General features: G+C 36.2%; 2 protein-coding genes across 2 annotated transcripts in view; one reads left to right on the top strand and one right to left on the bottom strand.

Annotated features, from left to right (window-relative positions):
• pnck (pregnancy up-regulated nonubiquitous CaM kinase) overlaps window positions 1–3,411 on the bottom strand; it is a 42,649-nt gene extending 39,238 nt beyond the window's left edge. The window contains exon 1 of the mRNA XM_079897836.1: window positions 3,217–3,411. Coding sequence (XP_079753962.1) covers window positions 3,217–3,284 — 68 coding nt within the window. The 5' untranslated portion in view covers window positions 3,285–3,411. The remainder of the gene's footprint in view (window positions 1–3,216) is intronic.
• Window positions 1–17,248, top strand: part of slc6a8 (solute carrier family 6 member 8) — a 35,128-nt gene that overhangs the window by 8,138 nt on the left and 9,742 nt on the right. Inside the window, exons 2-7 of the mRNA XM_079897835.1 lie at window positions 4,263–4,394; window positions 4,942–5,206; window positions 5,745–5,877; window positions 9,321–9,455; window positions 9,716–9,819; window positions 10,820–10,944. Coding sequence (XP_079753961.1) covers window positions 4,263–4,394; window positions 4,942–5,206; window positions 5,745–5,877; window positions 9,321–9,455; window positions 9,716–9,819; window positions 10,820–10,944 — 894 coding nt within the window. The remainder of the gene's footprint in view (window positions 1–4,262; window positions 4,395–4,941; window positions 5,207–5,744; window positions 5,878–9,320; window positions 9,456–9,715; window positions 9,820–10,819; window positions 10,945–17,248) is intronic.

Here is a 17,248-nt window from a genome sequence, read left to right as displayed (position 1 = left end):
CATCTTATTTTTCCCAAACATGAGCCAAACCTTGCATGTTTTTATTATTCTAGAACAAGTATGATCATGTCAGCTTGTGAAATCGTTGTTGTTGTAGTATCTTAAACAAGGTGATAAAAAACATCAAAAATGGTTTGAGTTTCAGGACTGAGAAAGAATATTATATGAATAAGAATATTATATTATAACATTGCTAACATTGTTCTACATTACAAAGAAATACTAAATCATAATAATGAGCCTTTAAAATATAAATTAAGTTCTCAAACGCACTCCAGTATGTAATTGCAAGTGAGACTCTTTACCAAAAAAAGCCAAAAAGGGACTAAAATGAATAATGTACTTATTAATCCAACATACTACATTTCTAGAATAGTGTTTTTCTTATTTGAATGCATGTGGTTCTAGCTAGCCGACTCTCTAGCATACTGATGCTGGAGACAAGTCGATTTTCACCTGGTAATACATGCAAACAATATCATTGGCTTCTGAGTGGAGTGAGCCATATGTGTTGACAGAGTGTCCATATCCATCTGTTCTGTAAGGGGGAGGTGTGGGAATCTATATTTATAGCCTCCCCTCATTACCCAAGAATCCAATCAGTTCTGCCTGTGTTTTAAGGGCTGCTTGTTAGAAAGGAGTGAAAGCGCTTCCTGGGTGTGCTTTACAGGATTATGCGAACTTCTCAGCAGGGCTTCACAGGCAAACTGGCAAACAGGTTTCAGCACCGTTGCGATCGCTAACTCTCAATGCATTTTAAGCCCATCCAGAATAGAAAGCTTAAGGCTGTGTGTCCACCAAAGCATTTTTAGCCAGCTGAAAACGCTAGGCCAGGGATGGGCAACTTCCTGGAGGGCCACTGTCTTACAGAGTTTAGCTCCAACCCTGAAAAAATCACCTGCCTGTAACTTTCTAGTAATCCTGAGGACCTCAATTAGCTTGTTCAGGTGTGTTTGATTAGGGTTGGAGCTAAACTCTATAGGACATTGGCCCTCCAGGACCGAAGTTGCCCATCCCTGCGCTAGGCGATCTGCTGCAAACACCTAGCTGTGGGCGTTTGAGAGCGTTTTGGCAGCGTTGCGTTTTTTTCAGTTGAGACATGCTTGTTATGATACGGAATATCCGCGAAAGTGTTACTAGTATCTCATTTCACACATATTTTGTTTCTGTGTTGATTCCATTTTAAAATGTCGATACAATGTAATGTATTTTCTCTGGCACTTGTTTTAAATGATTTTGTTCCGTTATTATGCTTGTTGTTGTCATCTGTTGACGTTGTACAAGCATAATGTAGCGGTTGGTCGGTGTGGTATTAGTCCCACCCCTCCTCCACTGTGATTGGACGGTTAGGTAAAAAGTGACAGTGATGAGCGCTGCGTTTTACCCAAAGTTGAACATTCTTCAACTCTCGGCGACCTGTAAAAAACGCCTAACGCTCAGCGCTTCATTGAAAACAATTGAAAAAATACGCCAGCCGCGTGAAAAAACGCTTTGGTGGACACACGGCCTAACAAATTTTCTCCACACCTGAGGTGGCTGTCTAGTCGTGAGCTAGTGGAAGTTAAGTAAGGGATAATGTACTGTCAGTGTTCAGTCATTATTGCAAAATACTCCAGTATAGGGTTTATTTTGTGATAGCGAGCAGATGACTGAATAATATCCAGAATTATTACACTGTAAAAAAAAATATATCATCAGTAAGTTATGACAACAAATGTTTTTACATAGCTTCAACTCATCAAAATAAGTTACACAATGTTATACAACTAAGTTATACAAGTTCAACACATTTTTTATGTAATATGAGTCAGTTTAATTTACGTTTAAATGACTTAGACATTCAAGCAACTTTTTTAAAGTGTATGTGGCTACTCAGCAAATAAATAAATGGACATGAAATGTTGATTATAATTTATTAGCTTTTTATTATTTTTATTAGCTTTTTATTATTTTAAAATTAAATTAGGTCCCTCTCCTCCCCTGCACCGTCCATCTTCTCCCATGTTTCCTCTCCGTCATGTACATCTCTGTTGGTGGCGTTGTTTGTGAAAATGTACATATGTCAATTTTCGTCTACAAACTATCATCGCTTGGATTACAACATTACATGCCTGCACGTTGAATGTGATTTTTCTCCAATGAGGGGGAGGAGGGGGCGGGATGTGGGAGGACGAATTACGCTACAGCACTTTTATTATTGTGCTGATTGGCTATAGCTGAGCGGACAGTGTCAATCAATGTATTGGAGAAAACAGCGACCATAAATGTAAAGAAACAGTTTATGGTAAATTCGTTATGAAGAAACGAATAAGCCCAAAAAAAAAACATGGTTTGTGATTTTTATTTAAAAGACTTAGCAAAAAAAGAAGCCCAAAGTCACGTATCATAAGCAGACTTGGCAACTTTGATCACAATCTCAAAAGTTTGGGGTAAATAAGATTGCTTTTTTTTTCAAGAAATTAATACTTTTATGCAGTAAGGATGCATTAAATTGATCAAAAGTGACAGTAAAGACATTTATCATGTGACAAATTAAGAAGAAAAAAAACATTTTAAAATAATTTAGTGTGATTACAAAAAGTTTTATAGTTAACATTGTTGGGGGGGGGGGGAGGTTCATTTTTGATTAGTGACGCACCAGGTAATACCCACATCAGTTCTAAATTCTACACAATTCTCAATTCTACATTCACAATTCTAACATTCTAAACATGAGATCTCAAGCAGAAAATGCTACATCAAAATGGCGATTATCAGTTAGTATTACATTTTGGGAAGATGTCAATCCCAATGTGGGATTATTTACCACTGTGTACTTCTGGTGTACCTACTTCCTCTTGAATTAAATCAGTAAGTCACCATTAGGAATGAAACCCTTGGTCTTATGTACAGTACTGGAAGAGAAAGAGCTGAAAAGATTCCTCACTTTTCTGAGAGCATTATATTGAGCACACGCTGACACAGAGTCAGGTGCTCTATGCGCACGACGTCAGCCACTGCAGTACGCGCAAGACTGTGTGTGTGTGTGTGTGTGTGAGTCACGCTTGTTTTATTCCGCTGTAGCTGTGTACGTGTCCACGCATTGACCCGCAGTCACATTCTCATGCATCATCCGCTCACGGGGCATTGCCATGGTGTTCCCTTTTGTTTGCAAATCAACCCGACACTAGCCCACATATGCATATTTCCCTTTTTTTCACAGAGGAATAGACTCACATAGCAGCTGCGGTCTGGAGATCTGTGCAGCACATTGTGTTCGGTGCTTCCTTCTGTAGGCAGTTCATCAAAAGGCTTCATTCTGAGTCACGAGTCCAACGAAAGCTGTTGTTTTCTGAATGGAAGCCGGGCAGTGCTCCCAAAGAAGCCACTTCATTCATATCAGTGTTTTTAAATTAGCAACAGGGGTTGTTGTTATTTTATTGTTTTAGATTATCTGGCTTGCATTAGTTCTAAATTGGCCGAGAGGCAGCTAGCCTGCAGAGCTAGCATTATGTAAGCATGTCACTTTGTATAGCGGCGTCCCACTCTGCCTTTTTTTTTCCATCGTATCCTTTTTTTTCTCTTTCTTTCACACGCACCCATCCTCCTTTGCAGTCACCTCACCGATGATTGGTGGGTGACGTCAACAAGACTTTCATTGAGCATGCCAGCTCTGTTTTCAGTGGATAATCTGCATCACACCGGCGACCAACCCCCTCACTAAGCCGCTACTGTGGCTGTCAATCTCAGATCAGTCGAGCGAAGGTTTATTGCTGCCGGCGCGTCAGCGTGCTGCCGCAGACCACATGATGAATGCTAATGCTGCCAGCAGCAGTCAAATCCAAACTGACGTGCCAACATGTGGAGGTGTTGTGCACAAATAGCAGATAATTCCCTCTGTTAAAATGGTCACCTGTTTGTAATACTTTAAAGATGTGTAAAATCTAATCTTGCGTTGTTTTTTGGGGGTTAATTGGCATTATATACATCATGAGACCTCAGTTTATGTTTCTAGGTATTATTTTATTGGACATTATGACATCTTATGACTCGAATGAATGGAAAATGCAATTCTTTGTATTTCATATCAAGTGCTTGACCTTCAAATCGAGCCTTTAGTGCACATTTCTTGTCTTATTGTGAATGATTTGTAAGTGCATGTTATTCTAACAATTATTCCTATTCTGGCATCAAAATGCAATAACTTTACTTAGGTTGTGAATGTCATTCCATGTTGTCTTTAACATCACTCTCTGTCATTCTCTATTGCTGTGTGTTCACAGGAGTGTTCCTCATTCCCTATGTGTTGTTCATATTTCTGGGAGGCATTCCGATATTCTTCCTGGAGATTGCGCTGGGTCAGTTTATGAAAGCTGGAAGCATCAATGTGTGGAACATTGCCCCTCTTTTTAAAGGTTTGCTCTGCATTACCTTACTTTTTTTTTTTTTTAGCTTTTTTAGGTTATTCCTTAAAACATTGCACATGCATTCTTTATTTAATTTAATTTTATAATATATATTATCATTTGAATCCTATTATTATATTATATTATAATGTATTATATTATAAATTAAAATAGAACACATTAAAAGTAGCTATTTTATGTGTAGTAATATTTTGTATTTAATAATATATAAATGATAATAAAGCAATATTTTATATTTATATATAATATATTATAATATCTTATCACCTAATATCACCTGTACATAATATATATATATATCACATAATATCTAGACTTTGTATTCTGATATATTTCAAAATTATATACATATTTTATCACGAAAAGGGTAAAAATACCATTCTGTAGTTGAAATAAAATTTTTGTCTGAATTCATGATTCATCAGTACATGTTATATAAGGGATGCTGTTCACCTGAAGGGGTTTATTTTTAACTGATTCAAGTGAAATGCATTGCGAGTGCTGTTTCATGCTGTCTTTCACTGGTTTGTTTTAGGACTTGGCTTTGCCTCCATGGTCATTGTGTTCTTCTGCAACACGTACTACATCATGGTACTTGCCTGGGGTTTCTACTACTTAATAAAGTCCTTCAATTCCACGCTGCCCTGGTCCACCTGCGACAACCCATGGAACTCAGAGAACTGCATCGAGATCTTCCACCACTCCGACTGCCACAACGGCACCATTGGCAACTCCACATTTGGCAACATGACGTGCGAAGAGCTTGCTAATGGGCGTTCCCCTATTATTGAATTTTGGGAGTGAGTGATTGTTTTTTTAAGCCATTCATTTCTCTCTGCAATATTTGAAATGCCTTTGATATAATAACCGCTCTCTACAAGATTTATGTGTTTTTGTTGTTAAAATTTAACTTGCTTTTCTTACTTGGACATGTTGATTTACTGTTAATTAATCCCACATGTCAGAGCCGGTTAAACACATAATTCGCTCACTGCCTATAATGAACCCGTGGCATTACATTTGGTCACGTGGTGCTGCCTGTACAATCTGGATCTATGTATGAGGTTTATGAATCTACAGGCATTTCATAATGGCTATGCAAGGTGAGATCTCAGATTTGGAAGGACATCTGTTCACAGAGCACATGGATTGACCGTTCATAACGGCTCATGATTAGCTTTCAGGTCATCAGGGACTGTAGACTATACCTCTGGAAAGTCATCACTTTCAAGCTTCATATGAGTTAGGTAGTTATAAATTAAAATAAAACCTGCAATGAAGCAAAACTTTGTGTGTGCTACACAGTGCTTCCATTCATGAATGTTTATTCCATTTCAGGAACAAGGTTCTGAACATCTCGGATGGGCTGGACCAGCCAGGCGTCATAAACTGGGAAATGGTGCTGTGTCTTATGGCCGTGTGGGTGATGGTTTACTTCTGTGTGTGGAAGGGGGTGAAGTCAACAGGAAAGGTGAGGACACTCTTTCTTTCTGTCTATCTATCTTTCTTTCTTTAGTGCTTCTCATAACACGTGTGAACCTTGAAGACAGGTAAAAGCAGTCACATGGACAGCAGAGAATCAAATACCTGCACTGCATCTTAAGCTTGGTTACATAACAGTCAGAGCTTATTGTTTACTTGTATTAGGGAAGCTACTAGCCACTAGTTAAACTACTGTCAAGCTACTTTTTGGGAAAATTGCTAGCTACATTACAAGCTACTAACAATAACTAGCTTACTGTTTTGTAAAGAGATGATACATTTTTAAATACACACTACCATTCAAAAGTTGTGGGTCAGTTATGTTTTGTTTTTGAAAGAAATTAATGCTTTTATTCATCAAGTGCGCATTAAATCGATCAAAACTGACAATAAAGACATTACAAAATATTTCTGTTTCAAACAAATGCTGTTCTTTTGTACTTTCTATTGTTCTATTCATCAAACAATCCTGAAAACAAAGTTTACACGAAAATATTCATATAAGAAATGTTATATTAAGCAGCAAATCAGCATATTAGAATGATTTCTGAAGGATCACGTGACAATGAAAACTGGAGTATTGATGTTGAATATTCAGCTTTGCGAATGAATCACACGAATTAATTACATTTTAAAATATATTAAAATAAAAAATAGCTATTTTAAATTGTAATAATATTTCACGATATTACTGTATTTTGATCACTGATTGAAGAAAAGACATCAAATGCTGCTTAGGGATGAAAATATGTTTTCTTTTCTTTTTTTTATAAGTTCCAAACAAACCAATTCACTAGTATGAATTGGACTTTCAAACGCTACAGTAATTGTTTCTTACTTTCTCTGTGCCACTGTGCTCACTAACAGCTCACTATGTTTTGGAACAGAGCATACTGTATATTCCTAGTAATTTCAGTGTAATTCAAACAGCCAGTTGAAACAAACATTTTTATCTTATCTGAATCTTCAGTTAACTTTAATTCACTCTGCAGGTCATTTTATATGTTCTTATGTAATCTTACAGTGTTGTTATGCCTCACATAAATTCATAAAAATATATTGTCAAAGACTGCATCTTATGCATCTTATTTCATTTCCCTTGTTTAGCTCAAGTGCAATGTGACTTTCTTGTGTAACCTTTATTGGCATAGCTCCACCCACTGCTGCTTTGTCACAGTAGCGCTGAAGTGAGGCAGAAAGGTAGCCATAGCAACATTATTTGCCATGGGGGTGTGGCGGGAAATATTACAAAGTGCCTTGTCAGGAAGGCACTCTGAGATTGGTCGGTCACGAGCCGGTGTCTGCAGTGGGACGTGATAAGGTGCTCGTACAAATGGCCAACAGCCCTATTCTCTCTCTGGGAGGCGGGATCATATGAGCCCTTAGTAATATAATAACTTCATTTTATTCCTGCTGCGTATTGCTGTGTAGAAGGTCATTCTCGTATTACAACATAGCTCCGCTGTGTTACTCCTGTGTGTGCTCAAAGCAGGGTTTAATGTTTCTAGTAAAACAGTTAAGGAAGGTAAATAATGGAATTTAGGTTATCTAAACTTGTTTATTTAGTTAAATATTTAGTTGCCAAATTCATAGTTTTTCATTGATGCAAAGGACACTGTGAGTAAACATTAAGTCAAGCTCATTCAGATGACTGACACACACACACACACACACACACTGAGCTAATTGGCTATTTCAGAATCTGATTATTTATTACGGGGCACAGATACTAAGTGGCAGATTACCCCAGATTCACGGGACTCATGGGAATTAAACCCAAGTTTGTTTACTGACAGTATTTTTAGTTCAGGTCTATTTCTGCATCTTTATTACACTTGAAAGCGGCATTTACTGAATCTTACGGAAGTCTGAGCTGGTAATGGAGTTTTGGTAGAAGTGTTTGATTTAAACGGCTGTGCATCAGACAGCTATCTATTATTAAAATGCAAATGTGTAGTCCTGCAGTATTTACCAACCCTAAACTTTTGAAAGAAGTCTTTTATGCTCACCACGACTGCATTACTTTGATCAAAAATACAATAAAAAATAGGAATATTGTGCAAAATAAATTGCAATTTAAAATAACTTTAATAATTCATTTGTATATATTTTTCAACGGAATTTATTCCTGTGATGGCAAAGCTGAATTTTCACCAATTATTACTCCAAACATCAGTGTTACATGATCCTTTATAAATAATCGTAATAGGCTGATTCAATCATTATTGATCAATGCGTTTGAGAGGTAATTGGGGCATTTTTCATTTATATGTCAGGATTCATTATCATGACATGGTGCTCTGGACTTTGGACAGACAAAGATGTTAGAATGACGTGGAGAATTCAAAAAGCACTTACTATCCACAGCGCATCATAAACAGTGACCGTGTTTTTGTCGTAATTGGGCAGCGTTGTACTTTTTGAGTTGAGCTCGCCTTCCTGAGGGAATTCAGGCGAGAGTTTTGAAAGAACAATTGAAGTCTGTGAAGAGCTGGGGCTGAGCGGAGTGCTTTAATGTGATGGGCTTGATCTAGAATGGCTGTCCTACTTTTATTTGTCTATGTGGAGCAATTACTGAAGACTGCCAGCCTCATAAGAACATACTGTGAGCCAAGTCCATAAACCAGCAACACCTGGAATGAGCCGGTCTCATTTAAATGCTCCCTGATAACAATCCGTCTCATATTGTCAGAGTTCAAAGTGCATACCGTTTGGACCCAGCCACTGAATCAATAAACCTCTCCTTGCAAAAAAACAACAAAAAAAAATTCAGCAATGATCTGATAACAGAAAGCAGTGAGACGTGCGGTACATGCTTCTCAGCTTTATTCACATGACAGAATGCTCAGCATGTGACTAACACTGTCCTCGCTGAGACCTGAGAGAGATAAAGAGTATTTTAGAGATGCAATGCAGCAAATTCCCTGATATAAATCTACAGATAATGTTGGCTTAAACTAGATTATGTTATCTATATTGTATGCGTCTTTCTACGATCAGTCTAGCAAATGCTCTTAAATGCACGTACATGACTAGCAAACAAGGAAGTTTATTGAAAAAAACTTGAAAATATTGTGTGAGTGAATAAATATATAATATGAGTGGTGTTCTCTCGTGCAACACCACTCTATCATGTTGTGGGTGGTTTTCAGGACGTCGCAAAATCATTGCTAGGGTGTTTTGATAATTCTGATATTTTCAAGAAATAGTAGCATCATTTTGCTCAACAAACACGTCTTGAGGGGCACGGCTGTTCCACACGCGATGCAGGATGAGTTTGTGGCAAAGTTTAATGCTTATGCTTCAAATACCCCACTAAAATATTAGCAATATTAACAGTAATAGCCTTAGCAATAAGTTAATAAGCTAAGCAGCGAGTTATGTGCAATGAAAACAGTTAAAATGACTGTCTTTATTTTTTGTTTTTCACAGATTGTGTATGTCACTGCCACGTTCCCATATGTGGTCCTGATTATTCTCCTGGTGAGGGGCGTTACTCTTCCTGGAGCTTATGATGGGATCTTGTACTATGTCAAACCTGATTGGTCTAAGCTAGGAGAGGCACAGGTGAGACTTTTAGTTTTCTCCTTTAGCTTCATACCTCTCTTTGGATGAAATCATCTGCTTTTACCCAAATGAATAAATGTAAATGTAATTCAATACGCTTCACTCTTTCTTACTTTTCTCCCTCTACTATCGGTCTGATACACAAGACTTTAATTCTGTTTCTTTTCAGCTTCTCTCCAGAGTACCTGGAGTCACTTTGAGCTCATATTCAGAGGTGGATCTGTTTGTCTGACTGCCATTACTCTTTCTGTCTCTCTCAGGTCTGGATTGATGCCGGTACTCAAATCTTTTTCTCCTACGCTATCGGGCTCGGAGCCCTCACCGCCTTGGGCAGCTATAACAGATTCAACAATGACTGCTATAAGTAAGCCTCCGTCGCAGCCTTGAACAGACAAGGACACATTTTGTTATGTCGCCTTGCGATCTTTCTGAACCAGTGTGTTTTCTTTTCCAAAGACGTTGTGTCTAGTACGTTTACCCAATCAGAGAGCCCTGACTTTGTGCTATAAGAAGCTGGATTGTGTGGCTGGCAAAGAGCAAACAGCCTCTCACTTTAATAGATCTCAAATTTCCAGATGCACTGAATCAGCAGTTATTTGCTTTGAATAAGAATATATTATTCTTATTCTTATTCTCAGAATATATACATGCATTCAAAATCTGGGATTTCTTTTTTTAATCCTGAAAATTCAATAAAAAATATTAAACAAACAAAGTTTGGTAAGAAGTGGGATTTATTTTGATGAAGATTCTGCACTATTATATAAGTCATTATTCAAATAAGAAAAAAATAGACTAATCAAATAGGCTACTATGAAGTTTTGTAAACTTGATAAAAAAATTGTTCAATTAGAAGTGAATGTTATTAGTAAACTACAAAAATAAAACATGCCTCAATATAAATTTTTCCATTTAATATTTTATTAATGATTTATTTGTATTCATTTAAATGTATAATTATTTTTTATTTTTAAGTATGAAATAATTAATTGTACTAATGATTAAATAATTGGTTTTGTTAATTATGAAATAGATAAATTCTTAATAATTCTAAATAAATGAGTGCATGTAACCACATTTATGATCTTTTTTTGTGTACCAATTCAAGGTTCTGTGCATTAAAGTACATGATATCTCTGAAATCATGAAATCATGTTATTTAATGCAGTATAACTATGAGAAGATATAATTGAAAGTAAGGTGGCATTATTATTATTATACATTATGAATGCATTTATGGCATAAAGATTATAAGATTGCATACGGTACATATGCTTCATCAAATGTGTTACACAACCACCTGATTGCATTAACACACATGCCACAACTGAGCTGCAGTTAATGTGTTTTTCTTCTCTTTTCAGGGACGCTTTTGTTCTGGCTTTTATTAATAGTGGCACCAGTTTCTTTTCTGGTTTCGTGGTCTTCTCCATCTTGGGTTTCATGGCCTCTGAGCAAGGTGTGGACATCTCTAAAGTTGCTGAATCGGGTAAGAGTCTACAGTCATTTACTTCAATACAGGTGACTGATTATGTATGTACTATAATGGAAAGTAAGACAAACATATGTAAATTTTTAAAGCTTTTTCATGTGTGTGCCACCCAGCCCTGATCTTAGTACCAGGCCTGAAACAACGTGCCTCTTAATGCAGGTGTTCAATAATTCACTTCCACTTGTTTTTAGTGCACATAAGCATTGCTGACCTGGGGCTGGTTCTTGTAAATCATTTATGAGATCAATATTTAATGCAAGAAAGATCTGCTGAAAATGAATGAAACATGCATTGTGTGAGTCATGAACATATGTGCTATGATGACGATAATCTATTGTAAATGAATTTCAATGCAGTGTGACATGTGACTTGTATTGTGTATTACTATAAATGTTTATTGTTGGTTTGACAATATCACTGAAAACAGAATGTAAATGAAGAGCGTGTTTATATTTATGCACAATGCTATTTGCTCTTAGTCATATTACTGTGAAAGGGAGCAGACAATTAGCAGTTCGTTTTATGTGTGTGTTTGTGTGTGTATGCATACTTTTTTGTGTGTGTTATGAGTTTATAATGGTAAATAACAGATAATGGTTCATGAATTAACACAACTGTATGTCACTCATTTTTGTATTGGGTGGAATAGTGTGTGTGTGTGTGTGTGTGTGTGTGTATGTGTGTGAATGTTAACGTGTCTGTTCTGAATGAAGGTGTGTGTGTGTGTGTGTGTGTGTGTGTGTGTGTGTGTGTGTGTGTGTGTGTGTGTGTGTGTGTGTGTGTGTGTGTGTGTGTGTGTGCGTACGTGTGTGTGCGTATGTTTGTGAGTTTTTGCTATCACAATTAGTGCAGTCTTCTTCCTGTATGCTGTGTCCTCCATGAACACAAACACTTTATGAGGACTACATGATTCCCAGATTTGCACACATAAAAACAGACATTTATTGGCATTTCAAGTCTAATCTTATGTTTATGTTACCTATAGTGAAATACTGATCATTCTAATAGAAATGAACAGAAATCACAGAGCTAGACTAATAGTATGCGGCATGAATGTATCTCTCATCTGTGCATGCAGAGCAGGATGTGCAGGATAGGCTCATCTCACGCATGCAGAGGTGTTACTGTAGCTCATAACACATTGGCCTACATGTTTCACATTTAAAGTGTGAATACCAGGCCATCTGTCACATAGATTTTTATAAAGTTATCACTAATAATCTGTACATAACATGACCATCCTCCAGAATTGGCACTAGATTCATGTCTTTTTTTACAAAAAAGAGAAATATATGCATAAATGTCTTTATAAAATCTGTTGCACAAAGAAAAAATGCACACTATAATCGGTTTTCCCTTTGAAGATTTCGGAAATCACTAAATATCCAAAAAGCGACGGTTAGCTGAAGGTCATTTATGTTTTTTAGCCATCTTCTTCATACACTGATTTTATTTTTATTTAATTTTTTTAAGAAAACAGCGGTTATTGGAGTATGTTTTATTAGAAAATTCTGTTTCAGTCTTTCTATTTCAAAATTTCACATTTAATTCAATGTGTTTCTTGTTAATAATTTGTGAAATTTACTATTACTACTCATTTCTGAGAGAAAATTGTTTCAAAGCAAACTATATATATATATATATATATATATATATATATATATATATATATATATATATATATATACTGTGTATAACTTTTCTATAGACACATGGACATTAGCATAATTAAGATATAATTTCGTGACATTTAAATCCTTTAAAGCTTTATTAAGAAACTACTTTTAATAAAGGCTTTTATAAAAAAAAAAAACACAACCTGGTCATTTTAATAAGCAACATTTTACAATCTGGCTGTTAGAAAACTGAACAGTGTTTTCTGTAGAACTAAAGATGATATTTGATAGAAACTTTAGATTTACTGACTCGTCGGCCCATCATCTGCATGCATTTGCATTTAACAGGATTTTTAATCAGTAAAATGAACTATATCATAATGAACCTTTGGGCATGAAATTTTTATTATAACATTTATGTGTACAAAAGTTATAAAAATGATATTAATCAAAATGAAATAGTTTAACCTCCTAAGCATCTAAGAAATCTAAGACTATCCCCCCCTCCCTCCCTCCCCCGCCCCAAAATAAACCTCATTAGACCTGGTTTAAAATTGTACAGTTTTTCAATTGTTGCTGAGCTCCATTTTGTGTAAATGGTATTACTCTTTCTCCTGCATAGTAAATTAGTACTGTCATTTTAAAATCAGTTTCAGCTTGCGGCGGCACAGAAGCAGTGCACTGGTTTGTTGAGGCTCAGTAAAGGACAGCATGTTCTTGGCCTGAAGGAGACACACAGAAAGACTAAATGACTATGAAGTGATAATATTTTTGAATAACCTGGCAAGATGCCACTGACTTTATACCCTCACGTCCTTGCATTTAATGAATTTTCATATCGCAGCTTTAATGTGTTGTTGATATCCTACCGGTGTACTGCACATTTTAAAGGGGTCAAATCATGTCCTTGCTCTTTTCAGTAGGCTTTTCGTAATGCCAAGTTAAGTTTAATATTAATGTAAATATTAACAAATTAAATTGAATGTAGCTAGTCATGACTGAGATGGCATTTAAATCAAGTCAAGTCACATTTATTTAGCAGCTTCACAATGTTTCCATCCTCCTATTTTTATGCAATTTTTGGGTTAGCAGGAAAAGAAACACTGGATGGAAACGCTAAGATGCACATAAATTCTAAAAATGCTCAATTGCGGTGGAAAATTTTTCATCCAATAAGAAGACATGCGCATAAACTAGTTTGGAAACGTGTTTATAAATCTCTCAATGCGCAACAAAAAAAACGTACATGACTTTGCCTCAACAGAGGATGTGATTGCATAACTGGACTAACCAGAGGATCAGTTTCATTGCACAGCATCTCAAATGTTGGTTTGGCCATTGTAAAATGCCTGAGCCAAAGTCTGTCATCAAAATGATTTGGTTTAATTCCCTCCCGGAAGTGTCTCACACTTTTGCATTTATAAACACCAGGCATCCAAATGCAAGATAACATGAGATCGTTCATTGTGTTTCGTCTGCGACGCAAATCCTCTTTTGGTGTTAAAAAACTACTGTCAGGATTTACTAAAGAAACGCAGTGAAAGATTTGCGCTGAAAAGGCAAGGACATTGCATTTTTAGGAGTTTCCCTTTCAGACGCAAAATGTATGGGAGGAGAGAGTATTTAAATGAATCATTCAAGGTGATTTACTAAGGTAAAGGTTTAAGGGTTGTGCTAGTTTGCGCCATTATTTACCTCCCAAAAAAAGCCAGTCTTAAACCAGACGCTAATTTGCGCTGCTCTTTGTAGATTGATGATGATCCGGCTGCGTCTGTGTTCTTTACTCTCCACTCCCATCGGCACTTTTGTGGAATTGCGCTCTCACGCTAATTTGCCCTGTTTGGTAAATCTGGCCCAAATTTGCAACAAATACAATTTCAGCTGTAAACTTTCATTTTAGGATCCTTGAATTTCAGGAATCAGAAACCCAAACTATTGCTACTGATAAAAAAAAAAGATGAAAATAATTATGAAATATGATGTTTTCAGAACAAAAACATTATAAACGAGGAAAAAAAAAAATGATATGACCCCTTTAAGAATACATCCAGAACGCACATATGCACACACACAGACATGTTTTGAATGTGTGTCTGTCAGAATGAGTGAGAGTGTGTGAAATCTCATCTGCGTGTGTGTTGGTCCTTGTCTTCTAGTGTGTTGTCTGTGTCAGTATGATGTTTAGAAACAGATCCTAAGGTCTAAATGAGCCTTTTTTGTGTCAGTGGGTTTGTGTTGTGATGTCCGAGTGGGTTGTGATGTGCTGTACTTCCAGACAACTTTGAGAAGGAAACCATTGACACATTGTTTGTGGCTTTTTCTTATTTTTCATTTTCCTGCAGCACACAATCGGATGACAGTTACAGTTAGAAAGCGAACCAGATTCCCCGTCATAAATTTGATGCTTTGACTAGTTTTCCTTGATTGTCTTCAGTCCCGTATATATATATATATATATCTTGTGATTCATATATATTCATTTATATCTCTATATCTATATTTTGGCTTTATTTAAGTATTAATTTAAGGATTATTTAACCAGGAACTTTGCCTCTTGAGATGTGCACATCTCGATTTCAAGAGGGGTCCTGGAGCAGTCTGCCAACGCAGGTAAACCTCTGATATCTAATGTTAGCATTTACACCACTACTACAGCCCAGCCCTAAAGTCAGCACCTACGAGCATCTGCCGACACAGGCAGGCCCGACATGCACAGCGTAGCCTAGCGCCATTTCACAATTAGGGTCATCCATCTTGAGAGACAAAGCCAAAGTGTGGAAAAGCTGTAAACTCAGTCTGTTTTAACCCCAACACAATAGAAACATGCTAATGTCTAGCACTAACATTCTCCAAACTTTTGTCAGCACAAAAACTTCAGTGCAGTTCAGTGTTGAATCTCATAGAACAGTCACTTGATGTTAGTATAAGACACATCCTTCTTCTGGCTCTCCACCTTGTATTTCCATTCAATTTCCCTGTATCGTGGTTTCATTTATCAGCCATCAAATTAAAAAAGGAATATTTTGTTGTTAGGCTTGCCGCAATTATCGATTAATCTTGGTTATTCCATCTAATCAAAGTTAACTGAGATAACCGCAATCATAGTGCAGTTTAAATTTCAATCACATTTTGTCAAAGAATTAAAAAAAACTAAAAACTGTTGAGTAAACAAAGATAGTCAAAGGTCATCCCTCATACTAAATGAGGGTTTGTGGGTTTAATCAGACTATATTATATTATTATTATTAAGCCTATTATATAATAATATTATTATTGTATTATATTGAATTCCAAGTAAAACAATAACATATTAGGCTTACACTGTAAGTGACATGAACACAACAGAATTGAATTATTAATCGCAATTATTTGAATGACAATTAAATGGGCTATATGTAGAATTCAGAAACCCTTGTTATTAGCGACACCGGTGGCCGTTAAGTGAACTGCAGCCAACAACTATTGCTTGTGCTCGCACTCGTCAACACGTAACGTAGGCCTACAAGTGAGAAGAGACTGAATGTGATTCAAGGCCCCGATATACTCACTGCAATTTTCTTTTTCGCTCATTGATTAGTAGTAAAATTTGGAAATTCCTTTGCAGTGATATACTGTTAATGAATATCCCAACTCCCCTCCACACTGCTGAGAGCGACGTTTAAATGAATATGCAAATATGTGCTGTGCGCTTTCCTCAATAACTAAATAAACACTCAACAAAATGGCAGTGGTGAGAAAGCAACTGATCACAGTGATGTGGATATGTTTGCTCAAGCTCTGCAATTCATCGGCATCATGTCGACAGATGAGGTATACGGTGGCCGAGAGAGCTCAACGCGCTGCAACTGAAGAAAACACATGCAAACAGAAAAAACACCCGCAAATTAAGAAAACATCTTCATCAGTTTTACAACACGTGTGCTCCGAATACTCACAACACAACCAAATACAGAAACGTGCTGCAAATAGCACAGACCACAACAGAAATGTTTCCTTCAGTTGCAGCGCATTGAGCTCTCTCGGCCACCGTAAGGGTAATTAAAATGACTCTGTTATAATAGTTTGATTATAAAGTATATTTGAGACTTCAGACTATATAGACGCTAACAGTTTTTTTCTACCGGCCTGGTTGGGCCAAAATTTTCTCTGGCCTCCAAAAATAAAAAAATAAAAAGTTTTGCTTTTGTTGTTTTGACCCATATAACATTTTATTCTAATAAATAAGCCACCAAAATTGTAGATACTATTGAAATTTCATAGCTTCATATTTCAGTACCCCAGCAAAAAATACTAGCCTAACTAACACTAGTGTGTCTTCAGTATTATTTTATTATACTGTTTATTATACTGAATAAATAAACAAATAACTAGCAACAGCTCGAAAAAAAAATATGTATACAAATAAAATTAAAAAAACAGTGCTTTAATGTTTTCAGGTCAGTCTAACAGTATTCAGGTATAGAAACTGAATAATCAAACATAAAATAACACTGCATAGTCTTAACTTTACTATAGATTGTATGAATAAAATATAATTAATTAAATATAGAAATTATAAATTAAATATAGATTAAAAATCGCTTAATTTAACAAGGATTAATAGATTAATCCTTATTAAAGCTACAAAAGTTATTCAGTCAAGAGCAGTGAGTGATTTTCTCTTCGTCTTTTGACGCAGACGGCAG

Source organism: Squalius cephalus, assembly GCF_949319135.1.
Source record: "Squalius cephalus genome assembly, chromosome: 16".
In the NCBI taxonomy this organism is placed as follows: Eukaryota; Metazoa; Chordata; class Actinopteri; order Cypriniformes; family Leuciscidae; genus Squalius; species Squalius cephalus.
This window is presented reverse-complemented; position numbering and strand designations above follow the sequence as displayed.